Here is a 22,786-nt window from a genome sequence, read left to right on the forward strand (position 1 = left end):
CCCCCCCCCCCCCTCACCCCACCCCAAACTCTTTTAGTTGCTGTTGCTGTCTACAGATTATGCTTGAATAAAGGCAAAAGCCCAATGCAAGAAAAAAACAAATTTTTTACAGCGTAGCACAAATTCAGGAACTGCAGAAAGTAAGTAAAAGCGCCAAGGTTCAAGAAAAAACAAAAATAATGTAACCAACATTTCAGGCAAAAAGTAGTACTGTACAAATTTACCGCACACCTTAGCATAGATTGAGGCCAGCTCAGTAACTTTGACAATACCGCAGTAGTGGCTATACAACCACCAATACCTGCTAGAGCTCCCTCCCAAGTCTTCTTTGGACTAATATCAGTAAGCGGTGTCCTACCAAAAACCTGCAAAACAAGTTTTAAGTTCATCTCATTATACCCTTTTAATTCCAAAACTTGTACCATCTATCCTATAAATAGATGTCAGGAAACTAGGCATTGAAATTGGAGATATGGTGTTGCATCACTCCCCACACTTCATTTAGTGTCCTAGAATGTAGATCAAGATGAGTTTTTGGAAATTATCTCGAGGGGAAGTTCTCTATGAGCTCTTTCTGCAGAATTTTACCAGATATATGACATTGAGCTTGGGAAGGTGATTTTTCACAAAGAATTTAGTAGGCAAAAAAGACAAGTCAGAAAATAGATGCCACAAGCCAGAGTGGGGAGAAAAAAAATATAAATAAATAAATAACCAATCATATACCTTCGCGCCGAAAAAAAGGGGAAAATGAAGTGATTTAAATTGAATAAAGTTCAATCAAAAAATTTACCTTCCCGCCGAAAAAAGCATATGTGTCTGCTGCAATGATACTACTAATAGAAATCAAGGATGCCACAAGACCCACCGTCCATTGAGTTTGGCCTCCTAATAAGACTGGCCAGGCTTGTGCTATTCCTGCATAAATTCAATGAAGACCAATTATCCTATAAAAGAAGCACCAAAAGACAACAAAAATGTTGGCATTTCAAATAGATTCTAAGCTGTTTTTCAGCTGCTTCTGATGAGCACTTTGACACAACTTGCAGAAAGGAGCTCGAAACAACATTTTAGAGTTCCATAAGCTCTTTTCATAAGTCTATCCAAACACAGCAAAATGTGCTTACAGCATTATGTTGGCACAAATAAGCTGAAAATAAGAACATCGACACTGGACCATAATTATAACAAAGTCAATCTCTGGTTGAGTCTCTTCAAAATAGACAAACCTTGTCTAGCAAGTTGCATTACCTTTAATCTTTACCAGCTCCAGCATTCCCAAAACACACTAAAAAATGTTCAATACACACCAATAAGGGCTCACATTTTCCGTTCTAATTTCTAAATAAGATGTTACACATAAACCTCATTACAGAAAACGCGGTTATCCCCATTGGCATGACAAAACATTATCTAATTGCATGAACATTTTAGCATTTTGAAGTCTTACTAGCTCTTGCTCAATTTTCACAAGGCTCTGATAATTAGTTACGCGTGATTCTCACACTAAACAGCCTCATGAAGATTCTTACGTGTATGTAGTGCTGGCACTGCTAAACTGCATCTCAACTTAACCCAGAAACAGGGAAGATAACCACAGTAGAAGAGCCCAAACATGGCACTGGTAAGCTGGGAAAAACGAGGAATTCTCCTTTGCAGAAGTAGTGTTGTGGCAACAACAAAGGCTGCAAATGTCACAGAAACATCTATTTGGCCCAAGTATCTGACAAAATGCAACAAACCAATCAAATGAAAGGAATCTTGAAATAGGATTTTTATACACCTATTAGAATGAAAACACATTTCAAGTTTGAATAAAGAACAATATAGGAACTTTGTATGGAGTCACAATGTTATGTGGTTCACCTATGTAGAGACTTCAATTATATGATAATAATTGCTTTCCATAAAAGCAAGCGGAATGAAGTAAAGCGGGAAAAAAATTCTTTTGTTAGGAACTTAGATCAATTATGAGTAAATATTGGGTAATAATATTTGTAGAAATATATTGACTAATTAAGTGAAATGAATGAATTTGAATCCAAATCAACTGTAAGACCTAGAACAAGCGTTTAAGGCAAGGGGAAACGGTAGGAAAGTGTGAGGTACTCTCTTAAATTCCAATCATGGTCCCGGCAGAGTGTCTTTCACTTTCTTGAGATAAGCACCACTTAGTTTTTAGTGGTTCTGTGGTCACTTACGTTTAAATGCTACTTCCTTAGTAGAGTATTAATACATTAACTCATCAACTAATTAACAATTAAATCAATTTGGATATTGATGGCAGTCCGAGATGTTTAATTATTTTAGTATGCTATCATTGCAGAAAACTGTTTCACATCAGCTTCTGAAGTCATTTATCTAAAAACCATGAAAAGGTAATTAGGTTTAAAACTCTTACAGTGTCAGAATAGGCATAAGAGCACAGATCACAGAGCAAACTCGTGACACATATCGGGGAGGTGGGGTCATTCCAGCAGCAATTCCACGACTTCTAACCAATTCAAAGTACTCTCTGGCACCTACAAAAACAGCAGCAGCCAGGGCCAGTGTGAAAACCCACCCTCCGGCCAATACCACACCTCCAGCTGAAAAACCAATAGCTAGACCAAAGACTACCCTTTTTGTCAATTGACTTGATTTCTCCCTTGCCAATGAATCGCTGGCTGGGTTAACTTCCTAGAAAACACACCTTTCAGTGATTTCATTATGATACTCAAAATGCAGGAAAAGCAAGGCATATAACTCCATGCACTGCAGTCACGATGATAGATGCTGCAGAGTACTTGAAATCTTGAATAAGTCAATACTTTTTTATTCAAAGAATATCATCATGATGCCTATTCAGAAAACAATTGTATTCTGTATAATTTTATCTTATCAAATATAAAATTAAAAAAAATAATAAAAATAAAAATTAAACACTTGCATATTTCAGAAATTGTAACATAGAAGATAGTAAGTTTTCCCCCCTTAGATGTTTTTTTTTTTAAATAGATTGGCTAGAAACCCCAGCAATTAGGTCACCTCCCGATGTGGCATTTGCCACATTATGCATAATAAAGCAGAAAAATCCCCTTTCATTCCAAAAGAAAAGAAAAAACATTAAAAAAACCACAAATCTACTAGTCACTGACTGGCAACCTCAAAGGCAAAAGCTGAAAAGTTCAGCTATGGCTTCTCTCATCTCCCCAACTCCATCTCTCCTAAAGCCTCTAGGGTTTACATCCTTTACATTCAATCAGGGAGAAGGCTGAGATGCAACTCACATACGGTTTTTTGGCCTTTTTTTTAATAACAGAATTGCCTTGCTGAGACATGGAAATGCAGAAGGTTGATGTGGCATATACCACAGCAGGAGGTGAATAGTGCGGTAAGGGAAAGGAGAATTTTCCCCAAAAAATTACACATTTACATAAGAATTTTGACATAATAATAGTGTAATCTTCTAATCCTAGGATAAGGTCATCCAATTATGTTCTCCAAACAAATACACGTGAGATTCAATAGAAATCAATGAATTATATACATTAGTCTAATCTACCAGTAAAATGTAAATGTTAGTTCACATCAAAATAAACAGAAAAGTTCATTCCTTAAACTCGCATAGTTACTAAGCAGATACCGAAAGCTAAATCCTATTACCTCTGGGGTTCCGGCAGCACCGAGGAGGTCGCCCTCGGCCCGAGCCGCCACCGCAATCAACCTAAGGCGTTGGCGCCTTGCAAAAATCGCCCGGGAGGCCCTCAGAGCATATTTCGGGCCATCGAAAACCAGCTTCAAGCTGAATTTCGGGTAAACGGGTCGTTTCAAGGCTGCAGCTTTCGGAAAGGGGTAGGAGGGGCGGCAAGTGCAGACGGAAGTGGGAGAGAAGCGTACCATTTTGCATTTTCCGAATTCTACATAGGACGCCATTGGATTACGGGTAGAGGTGATTCAGCTGGTTGTAGAAAGAAGTTTTAGAGCATGATTGATTGTAATTTGGGAAGGGAATTATGGAGAGATGGGATTAAAGAGAAACCAGCATGACAGTTAGAGAAGGAGAGTGAAGAAGAGAGGAACGGTGGCGTTTCTTCCGATGATTTGGAAATTGGAATGTGTGAAGCGAGTTGGGAGCAAGGGATAGTATTTCACCACGAGATGCATGAGAAATTGAGAGTCAATTAGGCACTCCAACTACACATCAAATTACAATTAATATTTCGTGCATCAAAACAATAGTTATGAAAATGTTTCGTGCATCAAAAAGTTGAGTGCAACATGAAAAATCGATTATAATTCATGACGTGAAATAACACTTTAACAAAGGATCCCCTTTGGAGTCTCGGGCCGTCCACGAAGACAAAAGAGGACCCCTTCGTCTCCAGCCAAATTTACCATAGTTTGAACAAATAGGTTATAAAAAAAAAAAACTAAACAGATTTATCTCTTTATAATTTGAACTAATCTACTATAGACAACATATATTAATTAGTTTGAACTAATCTACTATAGACAACATATATTAATTTATTTCATTGTAGTTTTTTGACACCTAGAGTCAGAAGAGCTAGGTATAGAGATGAAATAGCGATCATTGTAAGGATAATTAGAACAAAAATAATTTATAAAAAGAAAATCATGCTTATGAAAAGAAATGGAAAACGAAACAAGCCAGTCGGAAACTACAAATACAATAGATGGTTTGGGCGTTGTAGGAGTCCTTTCAAGCCCAAAACTCCCCGCAATTACAGAACTCATCAAACCTGTTCCTTAACGGCTTTGTTTCAAGTCCGACCAGACAGCTATTTGATACAAAGGTTTCCTCGACCAGTCACAACTTTTTTCTCTTGATAGTTCTAAAATTTTCAGACATCTGGAGGGCTGACATTACAGCAGGAATGCAAACCAAGCATGGCTTGTTATGTCTTCTTCAAAATATAGCCAAGAAGAATGCCGATGAAGCCAATAATAACAACATACATAAGTGAAATGCCACTGTGCCCTCTCTTGTGTTCGCGTCTCAACAGCTCCTACACGGGACAAAGACCACCAAGGACAAAATGTTAGAACATGCTACGGAAAACACATCTCAAAGTGCCGAGGTGTCACTGTGTTGTGTTAGATCTGAGGTTGCAGAGTGGGCTCATATAAGTTACAAAATCTATTTTGACTTCGAGAGGCATTGAAATGTATATCAGTAAGCTGCTAAGCATCTTGACATCTTGTCACTATTATTAAGTATTAACAGGTTTTAACATAGGGTAGAAGTGGAGGGTTAGCGGAAAAGTAAAAGAAGAGCAGACGGAGACTAATTTCACTGGTTTAGTATGGTTTGATGGGACTCCTGGGTCTTTAACCGGGAAAAAAAAAGACATGACTTACAACCAAGCTAAGCCCCAAACCCCAACATCTCCCTCCTTAAGTTATGAAGATGAAGTAGATGGGTTTGTAACATCTGCATTTCTGTTGAAGGGATATATAGGTTAATATAAGACCTAGTTTATTTGGCTGTTTATGCTAAGCTGAACAAGTTATCATGGTACTCTAATGGCATGTTTGGTTCACACAAACACAGTATGAACGGGATTCCAAGGAATCTCAATTTCTTTTGCAACGGGAATTGAGATTTCAGAGCCCCTTCCTTCCCCCACCAGTAATTGCATTTCCTTATTGGCCAGGAATTGACCCATTTTTTAGACAAAAATGCCCACCTCCAGCCTTTATGACCAAACTCATCATCATCTCACCTCTACACAATTGTCTCACCACCATTAGCCATAGTTCTCAGCTGGAGAACAACAGCTAATGTGGCTGAGGGCAATGGCAGGTTTACCATCATCCTCGACCAAGAACACCCAGATCTCTCCTTATTCTTTCTTTTCTTTAAAAATGTTTTATTTTATTTAATGAGTTAATTTCATTTTTGGTCCTAGATTTATAAGTGGCAATCACTTTTAGTCTTTTTTTTCAAAAGATCCCTCTTTGGTCCTAATGTTATTGTGGCATGATCATTTTTTGTCCTCTATCAACAAAATAGTTTAAATTTCGTATAATATAACTATATAAGGGCATTTAGGTCTTCAATTATGATTTTTTTTCAAAAAAAGTACAAATAAAAATATAGTGGGTCAACCCACTTTGTACAAAAAAGATCGAAATGTCCTTATATTTAACGACATTTCAACAATTTTGTTGGCAAAGGACCAAAATGGTCATGTCACAATAATACTAAGACCAAAGCGGGATGTTCTGAAAAATGACTAAAAGTGAATTGTCACCTATAAATCTAGGACCAAAAATGGAATTAACTCTTATTTAATTTTTAGATTAGAATTTTAATATTTTAGGACAATTTTGAGGGTATGTCGGACATTAAATTTTATATATTCCTTTTCCATTCCTTAACCCAACCAAACGACAAAATGCTACTCTTCATGTGTTCTTTTCTACAAACCAAATTATAGAATAGCATTCTTTTTATATTCCTTCCCTTTTCCATTACATATGGAAACCTATTCCTATTCTCTCCATCTTCATTTCACAAGCCAAACATGTAGCAAACACAAGTACTAGGAAAAGGAAAATGGGTAACAATGTAAAAAGCATATTATTTTGATGAATCACATAAATTAGGAGAGGTCATTTATCATTGTTCAAGTTTATTTGCACAGAAAATATGCACCACCTAACCTTTCCTTAATATCTCTACTCTATTAAAATTATTAAAATAAGAACCATATCTTGTAGATGTCACTTGGTTTTCCTAGTGTCACACTTGTGGGGAGTTGTCCAAATCCATTTACAAAGTTATTAACTTCAATTTCAGGTATTACAACTTTTACAAGTACCTTGAATAAGCTCTCTAGAGCAATATTTATATGCAGTAACAAACTCAAAAATGTGAACTTTTCAGACATAGTAGCTAATAGTATTTCTTTAATTATTAATTTATTTATTATGGTCCAAAGTAGATTTAGTCAAAGAAAGAAAGAAGCCAGCAAGACAGATTTATCAATAAAACCCTTACCAATTCTTGCTGTAGCTTGTTATTAAGCTGAATGGCAGAATTTTTCTCCTCCGTCAACTTTGAAATGAGAGCTTTTGTCTGAAATTGAAAACAAAGACTCTGCTCAGCTTTTATTGTTAAGACCAGAATTTAACATCTAACAGTCAAATTGGTTAGAATCTCTAGTCACATTTTATCAGAAGAAAATCACTTGTGTATGAGAAATCTAGTTAAAGACATGATGACTACAAAACATCAAAATAATGAGTCATGACAAAATACATCTAAATGCTTGGAAATGGATTAAATCTCTACTTGGAAGAACTAAACATGCACACAATTAGTGGGGGAGAAAAACCACCTCAATATAATGGGTTGGAATACTATTTTATTCAACCATGCCCATAAAAAGAAAACAACAATATCATCATAAAATAAACAATAGCCACATCCACATTCTAAGCAACTCTAAATTTCTCATCCGATGATCCAACTATCACATCTGCAAGGAGCCCTATCATAAAATTCAGAGATCAGTTCAAATTTGAGAGAAAATTCCTACTAGAACACAGGAGCCTGTCCAATATACAAATTTACCATTAAATTCATCTCCAATGTATACTAATGTCTCATAAACTAAAGAGGTTGCACTATTACCTATCAAAACCATATGTGATATGCCAAATGGTTGGGCAAACAGAGCAAACCATAGGCCAAATGGCATTTTTAAAATCCTTGCAAATTTCAATCAACTAGCACTGTATTCCAAAAAGTCAAATACCAAATCCAAGAAAATCCTAGTGGAACTGCTTCAGTGCCTAAGAATCCACACCTCTTTATGTTTACTCCAGTTTCATAAAAGCTACAAAAACACAATCTTCACACACCCTTGAAAGCTTTCTGTGCAAAAATATATGGTCTTCTAGTACCCTATCATTTTATTTTCTTCACAATCTTGCATTACATGACCACTCAATAGACTATGGGAATTGATCGCATATTCGCATTGCAGACATACAATGAATAAATGGGTCCAATACACAAACCTCAACGAGTAGTTCATCAATACAAAACTACTAGAATGAACAATAAAGCAAACACCCATGGAAATTACAAAAGAATCATTGTGACTATTAACTATTTAAGTCTTTAGTTACTCCAAACTTCCAAAGAAATCACAGGACCAGTCAAAACGAAAGATCAAACAACAAGAGAAGTGAAAAATACAAAACTGTTAGCAAGAATGCATTGTACAGAGTACAGCATAATGAGCACTTTCATCGTCCCTTAAATAGTTAATAGAGCAATCTAAAAATGAAAGGAAATATTATAAAAGCTCCTGATAGGAGAATTCATGAATAGCATAACAAAGTTACCTCTGATGAGTTGTCTTGAGAATCAACAAATGCTCTTGAGACCTGTAATAACATACGAGTCAAGCATATATCATTTCATTTTCAGCAACGCTTGAGATCTTAAGAGAGGTCCCGTTATAAGACATGCCCATCATTGAAAACTCACATTATTGAAATCTGATGAATTTACAGCTCCATTTTCAGACACTGAAGCCCTAGGTGAGGAACCTTCCTCAGAACCTTCTTGCACCGGTGACGGAGGTTGAGGAGGTGAAACATAAACCACCTTCAGCTTGGACTCCTCAACATGATTCCCAGACTCCTTATTGAACTAAAACAGCACAACACACATAAATGCAATAACCAATAAGGACACTTCAAGATCCACTATTAATCACAAACTATTTACTACTAGCATAGCAAGAATTACCATTTCAGGAGTAATATCCTTTGCCGTGGCTCCTGGGCTTGCAATGGCACATTGAAGCAGGAACTTATCCTTGCACTGCATGTCCAGCGGGGCCTCCTTCTGTGCTTGCATTGTAACTGAACAACACATGCTTCAACACTCAAAATATATTCAACAGAGAGTGACATACATATATGTATAGGTACAGAACTAGAGGGGGCAGACAGTAAGACCTATGACATCACAAGTAGAGTGCGGTATCACAATTCCAGTGTTAGGCCTTACACAATACTTCTTCGGATTCGTAGTCTTCACCTAATAAGGTTAAAAACAGCCCATAGTTCAATAATTTCACATTCTCGCTTTGACAAGGATAAATACAAATCAGAAAAATAATACCTTGAAAGCGACATAATTATCAGATTTGTTTGTTAATTGCAGCGAACATGTGATCTGCTTCTTCAATTCGACTAGACAGATCACAACAAAACGCAAAAATCAGATGAAGAAAGTAAAGGATAATAAAACTAAAAAACACCGGATCTAAAAAATTTGCAGAGAGTAGGGATTCCAGAAGCTTCGAAAGAACTTTGCTTGAGATGCAGAGAGACGGTACATTGAAACTTAAGCTCTAAAGGCTCGATATGGAGCAGCTCCACGTTACTCATTTCGACACGATCCCCGGTTAAATATATGTCTGCGTGTTCCTATCTACTCGTCGGAGACTCTTTTCAGCGATGATTCTGGCAATCCATCCGATGCTTTTCCGGGAAGCGGTTTAACGGCGACGTCAGAAACTGCCGCCGGGAAGCAAACGTGGGACTAGTTCGTGTCTCCGTGAGGTGGGCGCGTATAAATGCGGCAAGTCATCTCACGATCTCTGTTAGGTGGGAAGTGGGAACTCCTGTTTTTTTTTTTTTAATAAAAATTTCTTTTTCCCCAATTTTTATATTTTTTAATTGATTTAAATGTGTTCTTATTGGTTGATTGCGTCACCATACCATTAATGCAAATTATTGTGTGTACCATGGTCCACATAGCTGTGTAGACCATGAATATAAGATACATTATTTTTATACTGGAGGTACATTATTTTTGTACTGAAGGTACATTATTTTATAGTGCTATAAAATAATGTACTTTCAGTACAAAAATAATGTACCCTAAAATAATGTACCTTTAGTACAAAAATAATGTACTTTCAGTATAAAAATAATGTACCTTATATTTATGGTCCACACAGCTGTGTGGACCAATAATGATTGTACCATTAAGAGGTATTTTTTTTCCTTTTTTATTTACCCAAAAAAAAAAAAAAAATCTTTACCATTTGAACTACAAAATTCTTGACAATCATTACCTTCTTCCAATTTAATTATTAATTTACCTTTTAAGCTATTTAAAAACAATTTACTCTCTTAAATAGGAGGTCATGAATTTGAACCTCAATGTGCAGTATTGACTTTTTATGCTTCAGTAGCTTGAAAAAAAGTAGTTATGAACATATACTACACTGTAACAGAGGCGTATTGATTTTTTGTGCTTCAATAAGTTGAAAAAGTAGTTACGAACACATACTACATTGTAACAGAGTCAATAGTACTAAGATAACATGAACAATTGAATCTACCTGCAACTTCTTTCATAAAGTTCGAACTTGGAACCATCTTTACTACTTCACTGTAAAAATATAAATGACAGCCTGATGACTGAACACAGTGCGTTTATAAGAAACAAATCACTTTAGTATATGTATTCCTCAAAAGCAGGAGCAGAAAACATCTTGTAAAATGGTGTATATATAGAACCTATATCAACTGATCTTTACATTCACATGTCACCATACAAGACCTGTAACAGAGTTTAATTCCATCAATCAAGGCTGGTTGCCATCGGGTAGGCTGTGCGACTTTTGTTGATTGGCTCTAGCAGTGAAACCGGCATACCAAGCGATTGCCATGAGCTGAACGCCGAGGATCAGTACCCACCAACACACCAGACCCCTAATTGTATGCAGCATCCATGATGGCACGCTCAGCTCTGCACCGAGCTTCAGACCCCGCATCAACTGCAACAAACGGTAGCCTTCATAGACGACAGGCGTCACCAACCATACCGGGGACTGCCAATGCCATGTCAGTAGCTCTGTGAGTATCTGAATTGACAGAAGCAGGAGATAGGGACCCAAGAGAACTGCAGAAGGAATGAATGGCAGATGAGGCTGAACGACACCCTTTTGAGAGCCGAACATAACTGCCAGGGGGATTATAAAGCCCACGGCATTTGCAACCATGTTCCAGAAGCAATAAGTTAAAGGAGGCTTGTTGCTGCAATCTTGAGGTGGATTTTGTCGTCGAGCACATGAATCAGCAAGTAGGAGAAAGAGGTGAGCTCCAAGATTGTAAATGCAGTCAAGCCCCGTCAAAGAAAGGAGGCTGGCTATGTTGGGACCAAGGAAAACTGATGAAATGGGTAGCCATAAAGTGGGTACCATGCCTGTGGCTAAAAGTAGGGCAGGACCAATTAGCCACATAAGCCATCTAATGTACTGGAACTTCACAACTGGCTTGCTATTCACATCTGTAACCTCATTGGTATTGGTTAATGAGGCTTCTTCTGTTTCATTGGAAATCACAGTGTCAAATAAATTGCCGGTTCCCTGCAGGAATTTAGTTTCAGTATCATCTTTAAGAGCATACGTGATAGGTGCAGGTTCCCATGGAGAAGGATTTGAGCAGCAAACAGGCAGCCGTTTAATGCGCATCCCAGTAAAGGCTCCTCCATTGACTATACTGTTGAACTTCACAAAATTCTGGTGTTTATGTCGCACGTGGGGAGGAGTAAATACCAATCTAGTAATTGAAGAGCATGCTACAGATGCCATGCTTCCATAAACAAAGTCCAGTGACTAAGGATATGGCTGTAATTATCTGGCAGAAATAACAAATAAGATCCATAAAAGGAGAAATTAACATCACTACTATTACATATGTCCACATAAGGTGATAACAAACAGAGATGCAATAAAACAAATAAGCAACAGCAATCTCGATAATGACATGAGCTAATATGATTCAGCATTTCATGTCATGACTTCCTACATATTTTTTATAATCTTTCCACTAGTTTATCTTTCATTTAAGAGCATATAAGTCTTAAGTAATAAGTTCTGAAGTCTTAAGGTTTATTTTATAACTAAAAGGATAAAATCCTTCTGAAGGGCCTTACCGCCTTAGTACTTCCATTTCCACTATTTTCACAACTTCCTCAAGTGGTTAGAAACTTGGAATGCAAACGCAATTGAGAATACTATATTTCAGCACAATCACATCACAACATCCTACTTAGGGACGGAAATAGCCCAGGCCAAGCTAGGTGGGGGTTTATGCAGTTCATCAGCTGCTTGAGCGGGAAGCTTCATCATCCAAGACAAGTTTAACTCCGTTGTTCTTAAGGCCATTTACTATAGCCCAAACCTTTGTGCGGTTCTTGAAACCCTTCTTCTCAACCTCCTTGTTTACATTGACATGGATTCCACTTCCCCAACCTTGATCAAGGCCATCCACTTTAAGGCGCATCGCCAATACTTCTCCCACAGCTGCTGCAGCCTTGGCATTGCAGGTCCGCCCACATTCAAATGAGCTCTTGAGTGATTGTTCAACACTAGATGCTGTTGCAATTATCCGACCATTATTCCTGTCTACTACATTTGCAGTTATGTACTTCAAAGATATGAACAATCTCAAGACATACGTCTTCACCACCACCATACTCTGAGAATTCAAACAGTTCCAGTAATTATTTAGAAAAAATAACCCAGAGAAAAACACTGGATTAGATTAGTCCTCATTTTTTTAGGCCCCTGAACCTATAAGAACTAACCTTAACCTCTGAACTGCGAACTTGTGAAGGATTGCACCGCAATTACTACATGATTGCACTGTTACGGGGAGCCACGCTCGTATCCGGATGCGGTGCAATTACGTAGTAAGTGTGGTGCAATCCTTCACAAGTTTTGTTCACTGTTGGTTCTCACCCGATTACAAATTTCCAGACAGTATGGAATTTTCTTGTGAAATATTATCAACCCCAAGCATTAAAACCTTAATTACAATCTATACTTCGTCCCTTCCTCTTCCACTTCTCGTTGAACCAAACATAGTCTAAGGTAATACATATCAGAAAACTATCTGAACATTTAAAACGATAATATATCATCTTCTACGATGAATTTCTGAAACAGTAAACAAGTAAATGAAGATATACCATAAACAAATAAAAGTTGGAATTATCTAATGAATATGTCAAAGGGATTACGCAATCGTTTCAAACTTTCCGAGTGATCGGACTATTTTAGGTCTCAATTACCTCGATAAGCAGTTACAGCTGGGCGGAGTAGAAGAGCCGCCGATTGAAACGAAGCTCGACGGAGCAAAATCCCGACAGCCTTGTTCGACCCGGAAGGCGGTGCAGCCGTGCCGATTTTCGGACTAAAACTGCGGATCTTTGACTGCTTCTGGAAGATTCGGTTTTCAGAGGTTTGACCCCCCCCCCCCCCCCCGGCTCCCTCCCCTCCACCTAATTCCGCTTCCACAGTTCCACGGAGTAGGTTGATTAATGCAAAATGTTTTTTTTTTTCTTTTGGGTTTTTGGCCTTACAATTTTTAAAATTTTTATTTTTTTTCATTTTTTTTATTTATTGCCGAGCCAAATTCGAGTTTAAGTAATTTGAAAAATAAATTGAGTCAAATTTAAATATTTTAATATTTAACTTAAATAAATTGAACTCTTATTGACTTTTTATTACTGTATATAAAAGTCTATAATTTGAGGTATAGACGCTTGGGAAATCAAGACCACTAGTCGGAGGCTCTCGAACTTACCAATATTTTATCAAGAGAATTGGACCAAATGCCCCTTGCAAAGACGCTTGGTGAGGTATTTATAAGAAATTTAGAGGGAATACATGCTGGGGAGCCGACATGTACTCCACGTGTCTCACATGCACCCGATAGTCTCAGGACGAAGGGATAGCACACACGTGTAGCAAAGTGTTTGACCAATTAGCAGTTGTCATCAAGTTATAGTAAGTTGTGAGGCTCGAGACTGAGGTCAACTACTTAGGTCGAGGCCGAGCGTATAGTAGTAGGAACATAAGCTCTCTAGGCTAAGCCTATAATCCCTATATAGGCCATAATCTTCCGGGCGGGTCAGTCCATATTCCCTCAAGTCGGATCAGGTCGGGAGATGTTCATCATCCTTCAATTAGCCAATCCAATCAGGTCCTTTGGGCATAGTTGTAGACGTATTGGAGTATATTCTCTATCATTTATGATTACAAATTTGTATCATTACCTAGCTTAGCTAAGTTACCCTATACACTCTATTTATTTTGTATTATGACTATTATCATATCACTATAATTTACCATTTCTCCACAAAAAAACAAATATCATCATTTCATTAACAAACAGGGAGAGTGCGTGATTGCTGCAATGCAATCCCAATATCCCATTCAACTATATCTTTTTCTTTACTTGTACTTAACTATAATAAGAAATATAAAAGGAGCAATATAATCATGGCGATCTAAGTATAACAATCATCAGGGAATTGCAATGGGGGAAGGCAGCTGCAAGGAGTGGATGATATCAGACTCCGGCAGGCTAAGAGGCGGCAGCGAAAAATGGCTGTAAGTCGAGCTTCCCTTTCTGATTTCCTGCATTGTGAGGAGCGCCGCCACCGTGTTCCTGAAAATTCCTTCTCCGGCTACCGTGATCGCCTCTCTCTCGCCGCCGCGAGCGCCGCCGTTTTCTTCCGCGGCGGCGGCCGGGAACACGGCGTCTATGGTGCCCTCGCACTCCTTCACCAGCTTGGAGATTAGATCGGTGGTGAAGAACGGCTGCTGAAGAACTTTCTGGATGAACGGCAGGCGGAGCAGCCCGCCGGTTCTCTTGTCGTATTTCTTGAGGATCTTGGCTAGGCCTGTGTAGTTTATGTTGCTGTAGTTCATTAGCAGCACCATTTCGCCGTGGAAGTCGACGATGTCCTTTCTGATCTTCGCCATTTCTTCTCTGTAATGTGTTTCCGATGAAGACAGGCCTCCATAGTTTTCAATCATTCGCTGTATCCTGTGCTGCATCTCCTGCATATATATCAACTCCGGCCTATAATCAAGGAAAATATTATATTTACTCCCATTTTTCTCTCAATTTTAATTGCCACACACCAAACTTATCAGTGTCTTTCACATCAAAAAGTAAAATTTGAGAGTCTATGTATTAAAACTCTACAATCAATGGACTATTTGTGTATGTGAGATTTTAATTTTCTTATAACCGCATCACTCGAAATCACCCTTACAAAATCATGTTCTTTACAAGTTACACCAAATAATACTAATCAAGAGATACCTCTGCACCCTATTCGAAGTGTGCTAAGAGCATCTCCAATAGTAAATATTAAGGACGCTACGTGAGAAAATGTCAGCACATATATTTGCTGATGGGATAAGGAAAGACCAATACTATTAACCGACCGAATCGTGTTCCTTACTGAGGCATCGAGTAGTACTATTCAAGAGATGCTTCCTCAAAGCAACCATAAGAAGTGTTATAATAAGGGCATCCTCAGTCAAGAATATAAAATAAATAGACGTTGTAAAGTAACGGAAAGCTCAATGAGTGACTCACATTACACGCACTTACTGAGCAACTAATAGTGGGCATAAGTGTGTACGTATCTAATAGTTGCCAATAGTTGTCCGCCACTATCAATTACTATACTTTTTTTAGTTTTATATAATATAAATTATTATAATTAAATGATAGTGTGACACTATTAAAACTTAATTCCGGACTTTAAGTTCCCTTATTCTTAGTTTAATTTACTACCTAAATTATTCGAGTTATGAGTTGACTATCTCACAAGCAAAAAGTGACCATTCTTGACCAAGTTTCTAAAGCAAAACCAGTTTGTTTGCTCTCTCACACTACCAACCAACTAACAAGAAATATAATCACACAACCAAAACTCCCAACCAAATAAGCAAAAAATATAATTTAAATTTCAAATTTCAGTTACAAAAAATTAAATTAAATTTTAAAAAAGAGATCGAGAGAAAAATATGAATAGCCGATGATCGAGAAGAACGAACAATAAACTAACCCTGTGACGGATGATGAAATCCTCTTCCTGCTCCACGAAGAAGGCATTGAACTTGTCGATCTCAGTGTTCAACAAGCAGACGAACTCCGCCTCCGCCTCCGCCTCCGGCCGCGATCCGCCGCGCATTGACGGCGGAGCCGCCGATATCAGCCGCACCAGCTTCTTCAACTCCTTGTAGGACAGGAACTTGTCGCGCCAGCCGGGCAATGCCTCCCTGATTTGCTGCTGCAGCCTCTTCCCGAACTTCATCGGACTTTTTCGTGTTCTCCGTCGTCGAGCGATCGAATGAACACGAAAATATGGAGGGAAGACGATGAGAAATGGAAGAGGGGATTATATTGATCGATCGGAGTAAAAGATGCGATGGTAAGAATATTTAGGAAGCATATGCTTGGCGTGATGAAGTGGCGGTTAGAAAAAGCAATAGAAGAGTCGCTGAAGAAAGGGGAATTCCCAGCATATTCGCTTACAATACTCTGATGACTTTTTTTTCCCCTCCTATAATTTGTACCAATTAGAAGAAGCTCACCCCCTCTCCCTAACCTATACTCACAAGTTGGTCATTAATGGAAAGGACTAATGTAATTAATTAATTAGTTAGTTCAAGTTTTGTTTAGTGTCGGGACTCGGGAGCAGTGAAATTTGAATAAATAAAATAGATTGGAGTGATTGAACAACGTTCCCTTAATTCTTAAGTTGAAATTTTAATGATCGCAACATTGGAAATTGGAATATTCCAACCAAGCAACCGCTCCATCTATAGTTCAGCCAAATAACAATTGGTTGGATGAATTTTCCCGACACACATTCTTAATTAATGCAATCAATTAAAAAATTAATTGCTAAGTAAAAGTATAGTGAGTTGAGGATGGCATGTTTGTAAATGGCGAACCATGTTAAAGGATTTTGAGTCTGATTTTTTTTTAACTAAGAGTTAAACTCTATCTATACCCACTGAATTGAATTCGAATTAGTTTTATAGTAGTAAGGGTATTGAATGTTGTGTGCAGTAAGCAAAGGTTTAGCTTTCACTGAGTTACTATAATTTACATCCTCTCAGATGTTACGTTAGGTCGGGGCATGAGGACCCATGAGGTTGGGGATTCAAATTTTTGAGAAGAAATAAATTTGGTAAAGTGAGCATACCTTTATGCGCAATGAATGTAGAAATAAATTGCATTGATTTGAATGAAACCATGCAATAAAGTTTTGTTCATTAGCCTTAGCTTGTATGTGCGAACGTACGTGGCATGAGGTGAATGCGTGTGGTTGACGTAAAGGCTGTGAGTTTAGCAAGAGGGGATGATTCCTTGGAATCTGCTAAGAATCTCCGATGGGAATGGAAAAAGTATTCATGGGCAGACACCAATTTATGGAATATAATTTTGGCATTTCAACAAAATGCTCTCTACTATTCTACTATTGCACTATGTGGGGTCTAAGCACCGTTGATTTGAGTGTACTTTTTTAATTTCAATATTAAGATTTCTAGTTATGAGTTTGATTTTGGTTGGCATCCTCAGTTAAGTCTATTATATAAAGTTTTCTTTTTCTTTTTTAAATACAATATACTTTTCATATGCAATTTATGAGCTATTATATAGGAGTAAAATTTATCATTTATCGAGTAATGATTGTAGATTTTTATGATTATTAAAAAAGATTACAATTTATAATGTGATTTTGCTTAAATTAATGTATACATACATGAAGCAATCCTAGCCAAGCTGGTTAAGTAGTTGGCATGATAACTACAAAATTTTAAATTCAACTCTCTAGTGAGCTATCGATGATTTTTTTTTTTTTTTGAATTGGTCAATTATGAATAATCTAGATTGATTTATTGGTCATTTGTCAATTAACACTACAAGATATATTTCATTCAGAGCGCACTTTCGTGTAAAGAGTGTAGATTATAAATAAATAAATCATGCATACATATGCATGTGGCTGTTACTTACCAGCCAACCGTCAAGATTTGACGGTTTCATCAGATCAGATCATCTTCCCTTCTTTAACTTCTTGTGCCTGGAAAATGTCAAAAATATTTTGGTGCATCGCTTTCGAGTTTAACGAAACACCCCACGTACCATGAAATTTCCTTAATATTGACAAACATTAATATTTTATTTTCTAAAGTGATATAATTTGATTGATGACTAATGATATTATATTTTCTTATCCAATGTTAGATTTTTTATTTTGTCTTTATCATTATGATGATTAAACATTAGATTACTGATATAATTAGATAAGAGTTTACAAGTTTAATAAAGGAATTTAATTCGTAAAAAAAGATTGCAAAAAGGCATAGAGTTTGGCCCATAGGATATTGATCAAATATGGGATCAAGATTGGCAATTTTGCCCAAAGTGAGCATGCCAATGAAGCCCAATTAGCTGGAGATTAAAACTAGCTATTGGCCTATTGTAGGCAAATTTGACTGTGGTCCAAGGTCTATATAGCAGTGTGAACCATGAAATATGTATCATTTTAATTACACTTCAGTTTTATTTGACAATATTATTATGTTTTTTTAGTTTTATTTTTCCTCCACACTAGTTTCATTATAATAATACTAAAGTATCATTTATTTATTTATTATTATTATTTTATAACAAATAATATATTGATTTTCAGGAAAAAGAATCAGAAAAAATGCAATTTCTTAACATTCAGTCAAACTGAACAAAAAAAAAAAAAGAAAAAGAAAAAAGATAATTTTCAAACCTTTAGCCAACATTAGAAAAGTGAATTATTTTATGGAAAATGAGTCATTTTCTATAAATCACTTTCTACAAACACATTTTCTAGGTTTTGAGCTTAAGTATCAAATTAAACTCAATTAACATATATCAACATAATGGCTATTTGATGAATGTATTTTCAGCCAACAATGAATAGCTGTCGTTCTTCCCATGAACATACTTCGTTGATATTATATTGTGGATATGAAAATGGTTGGGCATTATTACTATACATGAACTAGCTTGGTGGAGTTGTACGTGATTAAGAGTGTTTATTGCTTCTGAAGCAAATGTTCTGCAATGATGAAGCAAATATTCATCTCACCTGATAATGATCTTCTTCACTGATGCCATGCATGCCCAGATGCACTGATTCAGTGATGAATTACTGCATATATGTTTGGATAAGCAAAGCAGTGCTGAGATTTCCAGTGACTGATGAGTGATGACAAATTGCCTTCAACTTGTGTCAGCAATAATGGCTTGTCTAGTTATTAAAAATAAATAAATCAAACCTTAAGAATTGCGGGATGTATGTGTTTATCAGTTGAGCATATAATATGTAAACATAAATTTGCAATTCGAGCTGTTGCACCTGGTGCTAAAGCATAGGTGTTTTCATTGTTTTGTATCGATTGAGCAAAAACGGATTGTAATTGTATAGCAGTATCTGAAAACATATCTTGAGGACGCCCTAAAGCACTCATGGTATCATTATGAATATACAAACAAAAACTGTGAAAGCCTAGAAATATACATGCCCAGTTGAGATGTGATATGATTGCATCACGATCTAATAGATCGTTGTATCAAGTAGTTGGATCATAGTCTCGTACCATAAAAATGGCTGCATGCGCAGCATTACCAACTATAAAAAATCCACCAATCCAACTATCCGCTTAGACTTTTAGTTGAGTCAAAACACATCTTTCAATTTGATATCAAAGTCAACTATATATCTCACGTCTCTCGACGATTCACATGTTACTTATCTTATTAAAGATTTGTATGAGAAGATGGCATTGGAAGTTGGAGGGCATGGGGATGTTTAGTATGAGTGAATTCTTAGTAAGAAAGGCATGGAATCATGGTGTTTTTGGCGTGAAAGAGAGGAGATGCCTATATAAGTATATATAAAAATTGTCATAAAATATTCCAAAGATAGTTTGAAAGAAAAAAAGTAGCAAAAGTGGTAGCAAACTCCCTGTGGAAAAATGCTAGCCAATACATAAAAGTTCATAGGATAAGCTCTAGGATGTCTCCTTCATTTCACAAGAGTCAAGTTCTTGTACTCGATTGCAATCCTCAAAAACAAGAGAACTTATTATAAAAATAAATAAATTATATTATACATTTACACTGAGCGTATGAATTTTGTCAATCAATCAGAGAGTAAAAATAGAATAAAAAGTGAGAATAAGTAAATCAATAGCCTAGAACAATCAATAAGCAAACTTATAATACAACTATTTAAAAAAAAAACAACTCTTATATATATGAGTCATGCTAAAGAGCATAACTAGTATTGTCAAATTTCCATTTTCACACCATGAATGTGCATACCACATAGGTAGAGAGAGAAGTTAGGTAATGTAACAACCACTGTGATTATAACACCATAAAAAGTCTAGTCAAATAGCTAGGAAAAAAGACTTGGATACATTGTTGAATTAAAGGGCATAAATGATGGAAGAATCACTACAAGCAGTGCAATGCCTGCACCATTTTTGTGCCACTATAAGTGATCACAAATAATTGTTGGTTCTTGAAGAAAATATATGCAACTATATCTTAGCACTAACTGCTTTAATTTGTGATTTTTTTTTTACGAAAACCCGTAATCGTTTTCAGAGAATGTTCACTTGATAAATCATGTCTTATGATCCTAGTTGATGAAGTAAGGACTACAACTCATAACGACTGATTGACTCAAATTAATAAAGACAAAAAATTACACACATTAAGAATTAAATTTGTAACATTGTAATTACCAATTAACAGTGTAACTAATCTTATTAGGTTGTCCTTTAATTTGTGATTTCAACTATATATGGTCAGACCAGATTTGGGACTGACCATAAAAACAAAACACCTAATCTAGTGATGACATCTGTATGCATATGATGTTGTGTGGTCTTTGTTAGATCTTTGAGGAGGCCATCATGGGGGAAAGTTAAGACTAAAAGCTTGACTCATACTTCAATTCATTCAATTGCTCTTTCGAATTCATTAGCCGGCAAAGGAAAAAGTCCATTTTGTTTCTTTCTGTTTGCCCCACCACCCATTCATCATATCACCCAACCGGTTCTTTCGACCGACCGATCTTTAGCAATGATCTATGGAGTCAAAAGATGTTGCCTAGGAATGAAGGAATAGGCAGGCTACAGAAATCCATAATCTCAAGTTGATTCAGGCTAACATGTGTTATCACACTCAAAAAAATATGTATTTAAATCGTCCGTTCAAAAAAAAAATCAGAACAAAGATAAGAATTATTAATTTTCTTTTTGACATTTGCTCACTGCGTTCAAGAAGCCTCATTTTGAGAGGTTGCTCCCACACTGTTGCTGGTGAGACCGATCCCTGACCTTTTCTCCCTAACTTCACCCCTATGTGGTGAGACCGATCCCGACCTTTTTTCCCTAATTCACCCCTGTGTGACCAGTTAAGCTATGAATAGAAGATTAGCAGGGGAGATATGTCTTAGCAGAAATTGTGGATTTATAGTGATAACAGTATAAGAGTATGATAATCTTGACCTCAAGTAAAGCATATTGTGCATCCTATAACGTCGCTAAAACGGCACATTTCACTTAATAATGGTGCCATTAATTAATGAAGTACAGAGAATTGTGGTCATTTCACTTAAAACTGAGACCACTATTTCTGAGTGACAACTCAATGTACTCTCATCAACAATTCAACATTCATCCGTAGCAAAGAAAACTTTGCATTGTTCCACTCCGAAAGCTCAGTTAATTCTTGGGTAATATATTATGAACAAGGATACAACATTGTGTTTGACACCTGATGTGATAGGCTACTATACATTGATCCTCTTACTTAATAAGTTGTTGAGTCAGAGTAATTGGGCAAAAAAATTTCACTTTTGTGAGCAAAACAAAGAAAATTTTGTCATATATGCCTTTGAGCACTAAATTTTGGCCAGTTACTTCATGCCAAATTTATAACTTTTATGTATTCATTAATGACTACTTGGTATTGATAATTTTCTTTATTAATTCACCTAATTTTTTCACTTATTTACTAATGTTATGAAGCAGAAATATCATCCATCATAAATTCATCAGTTAAATATCAATGGGGAGTTGAAATTAATCTTACTGAGAGCAAATCATATTGTTTTGAAGATATTAGTTAATGTTGAACTCCAACCTGAAAGTCCCTCGTTACCTTATCCCTAGAGTCTTGCGGAGAAGCTAAGGTAAATCACGCGAAGGGTTTCAATGAAGCAAGGACCATCTTTCAAAAAAAAAAAAAAAATGAAGCAAGGACCATGGTTTGAGTCATGACCCTTGGTGTTTAGAAGATATTGATTAAGGTTGAATGTCAAGTTCAAAGCCCCTTCATTGAGTTGTCTTTAAGACTTTGTAAAGAAGGGAAATGTTAAGATAGGCTTCAGTTAAACAGAAACTAGACTACGATTTGAGTACGTTATGACTCATGATGTTTTGAAAATATTAGTTAAGATTGAATCCTAAACTCTGAAGGTCCTTGGCCTATTGCATGGTCCTTAGGATCGTAACGAGGCAGGGACCACCATTTAATTTAGGATGCATGGAATAAAAAATGATACACATAAAATTTTTCCAAAGACCAAGGCTGTATAAGGCAGACCGCAGACATCTTGGTCATGCCAAAGCAACCAAGCAATATTCCTTCAGTGAAACAAGGGATTGTTGCACTTTCCATCTGTCATCTTTTCCATATATTCCAAGAAAGGAAAGCAATTCAATGTGAAGTTTACATGTCCCACCAACAAATATTTTAGTCAAAGATAATATAAACTTAAAACCTACTCCTAATCCACACTCATCTGGATTGTTGTCAATAGGCCACACACAATTTCAGATCTACAAAACTCATTGCTTGGATCAAT

At 36.6% G+C, this 22,786-nt stretch overlaps 5 protein-coding genes across 6 annotated transcripts in view; all 5 read right to left on the reverse strand.

Annotated features, from left to right (window-relative positions):
• Window positions 1-4,147, reverse strand: part of LOC116017178 (phosphatidate cytidylyltransferase 4, chloroplastic-like) — a 6,960-nt gene extending 2,813 nt beyond the window's left edge. The window contains exons 1-5 of one of the 2 annotated variants that reach the window (XM_031257709.1): window positions 3,646-4,144; window positions 2,402-2,679; window positions 1,533-1,723; window positions 794-918; window positions 232-365 (exon numbers count right to left, since the gene is read on the reverse strand). In XM_031257709.1, coding sequence (XP_031113569.1) covers window positions 232-365; window positions 794-918; window positions 1,533-1,723; window positions 2,402-2,679; window positions 3,646-3,915 — 998 coding nt within the window. In that variant the 5' untranslated portion in view covers window positions 3,916-4,144. Of the gene's footprint in view, window positions 1-229; window positions 366-793; window positions 919-1,532; window positions 1,724-2,401; window positions 2,680-3,645 lie in introns of both variants that reach the window. The other variant, XM_031257710.1, reaches the window with a different exon arrangement.
• Window positions 4,148-4,583: 436 nt separating this feature from the next.
• Window positions 4,584-9,642, reverse strand: LOC116014728 (vesicle-associated protein 1-2). Its single transcript, XM_031254674.1, has 8 exons — window positions 9,369-9,642; window positions 9,152-9,222; window positions 8,986-9,067; window positions 8,774-8,889; window positions 8,510-8,674; window positions 8,365-8,406; window positions 7,010-7,087; window positions 4,584-5,012 (listed from the first exon to the last, which is right to left on the reverse strand). The coding sequence occupies exons 1-8, from the start codon at window positions 9,418-9,420 to the stop codon at window positions 4,902-4,904; spliced, it is 717 nt and encodes a 238-aa protein (XP_031110534.1). The 5' UTR covers window positions 9,421-9,642; the 3' UTR covers window positions 4,584-4,901.
• A 723-nt stretch (window positions 9,643-10,365) lies between these two features.
• On the reverse strand, window positions 10,366-13,291 carry LOC116017054. The gene is made up of 2 exons (XM_031257566.1): window positions 13,121-13,291; window positions 10,366-11,682 (listed from the first exon to the last, which is right to left on the reverse strand). Exon 2 carries the CDS (start codon window positions 11,634-11,636, stop codon window positions 10,629-10,631), a length of 1,008 nt encoding a protein of 335 aa, XP_031113426.1. The 5' UTR covers window positions 11,637-11,682; window positions 13,121-13,291; the 3' UTR covers window positions 10,366-10,628.
• On the reverse strand, window positions 12,148-12,522 carry LOC116017742 (50S ribosomal protein L18-like). Its single transcript, XM_031258370.1, has one exon. The coding sequence runs from the start codon at window positions 12,520-12,522 to the stop codon at window positions 12,148-12,150; it is 375 nt and encodes a 124-aa protein (XP_031114230.1).
• An 875-nt stretch (window positions 13,292-14,166) lies between the features above and the next one.
• LOC116017121 (SPX domain-containing protein 3) lies at window positions 14,167-16,345 on the reverse strand. Its single transcript, XM_031257651.1, has 2 exons — window positions 15,920-16,345; window positions 14,167-14,897 (listed from the first exon to the last, which is right to left on the reverse strand). Exons 1-2 carry the CDS (start codon window positions 16,166-16,168, stop codon window positions 14,358-14,360), a joined length of 789 nt encoding a protein of 262 aa, XP_031113511.1. The 5' UTR covers window positions 16,169-16,345; the 3' UTR covers window positions 14,167-14,357.
• Window positions 16,346-22,786: the final 6,441 nt, after the last annotated feature.

This window comes from Ipomoea triloba, chromosome 4 (assembly GCF_003576645.1).
Source record: "Ipomoea triloba cultivar NCNSP0323 chromosome 4, ASM357664v1".
Taxonomy (NCBI): Eukaryota; Viridiplantae; Streptophyta; class Magnoliopsida; order Solanales; family Convolvulaceae; genus Ipomoea; species Ipomoea triloba.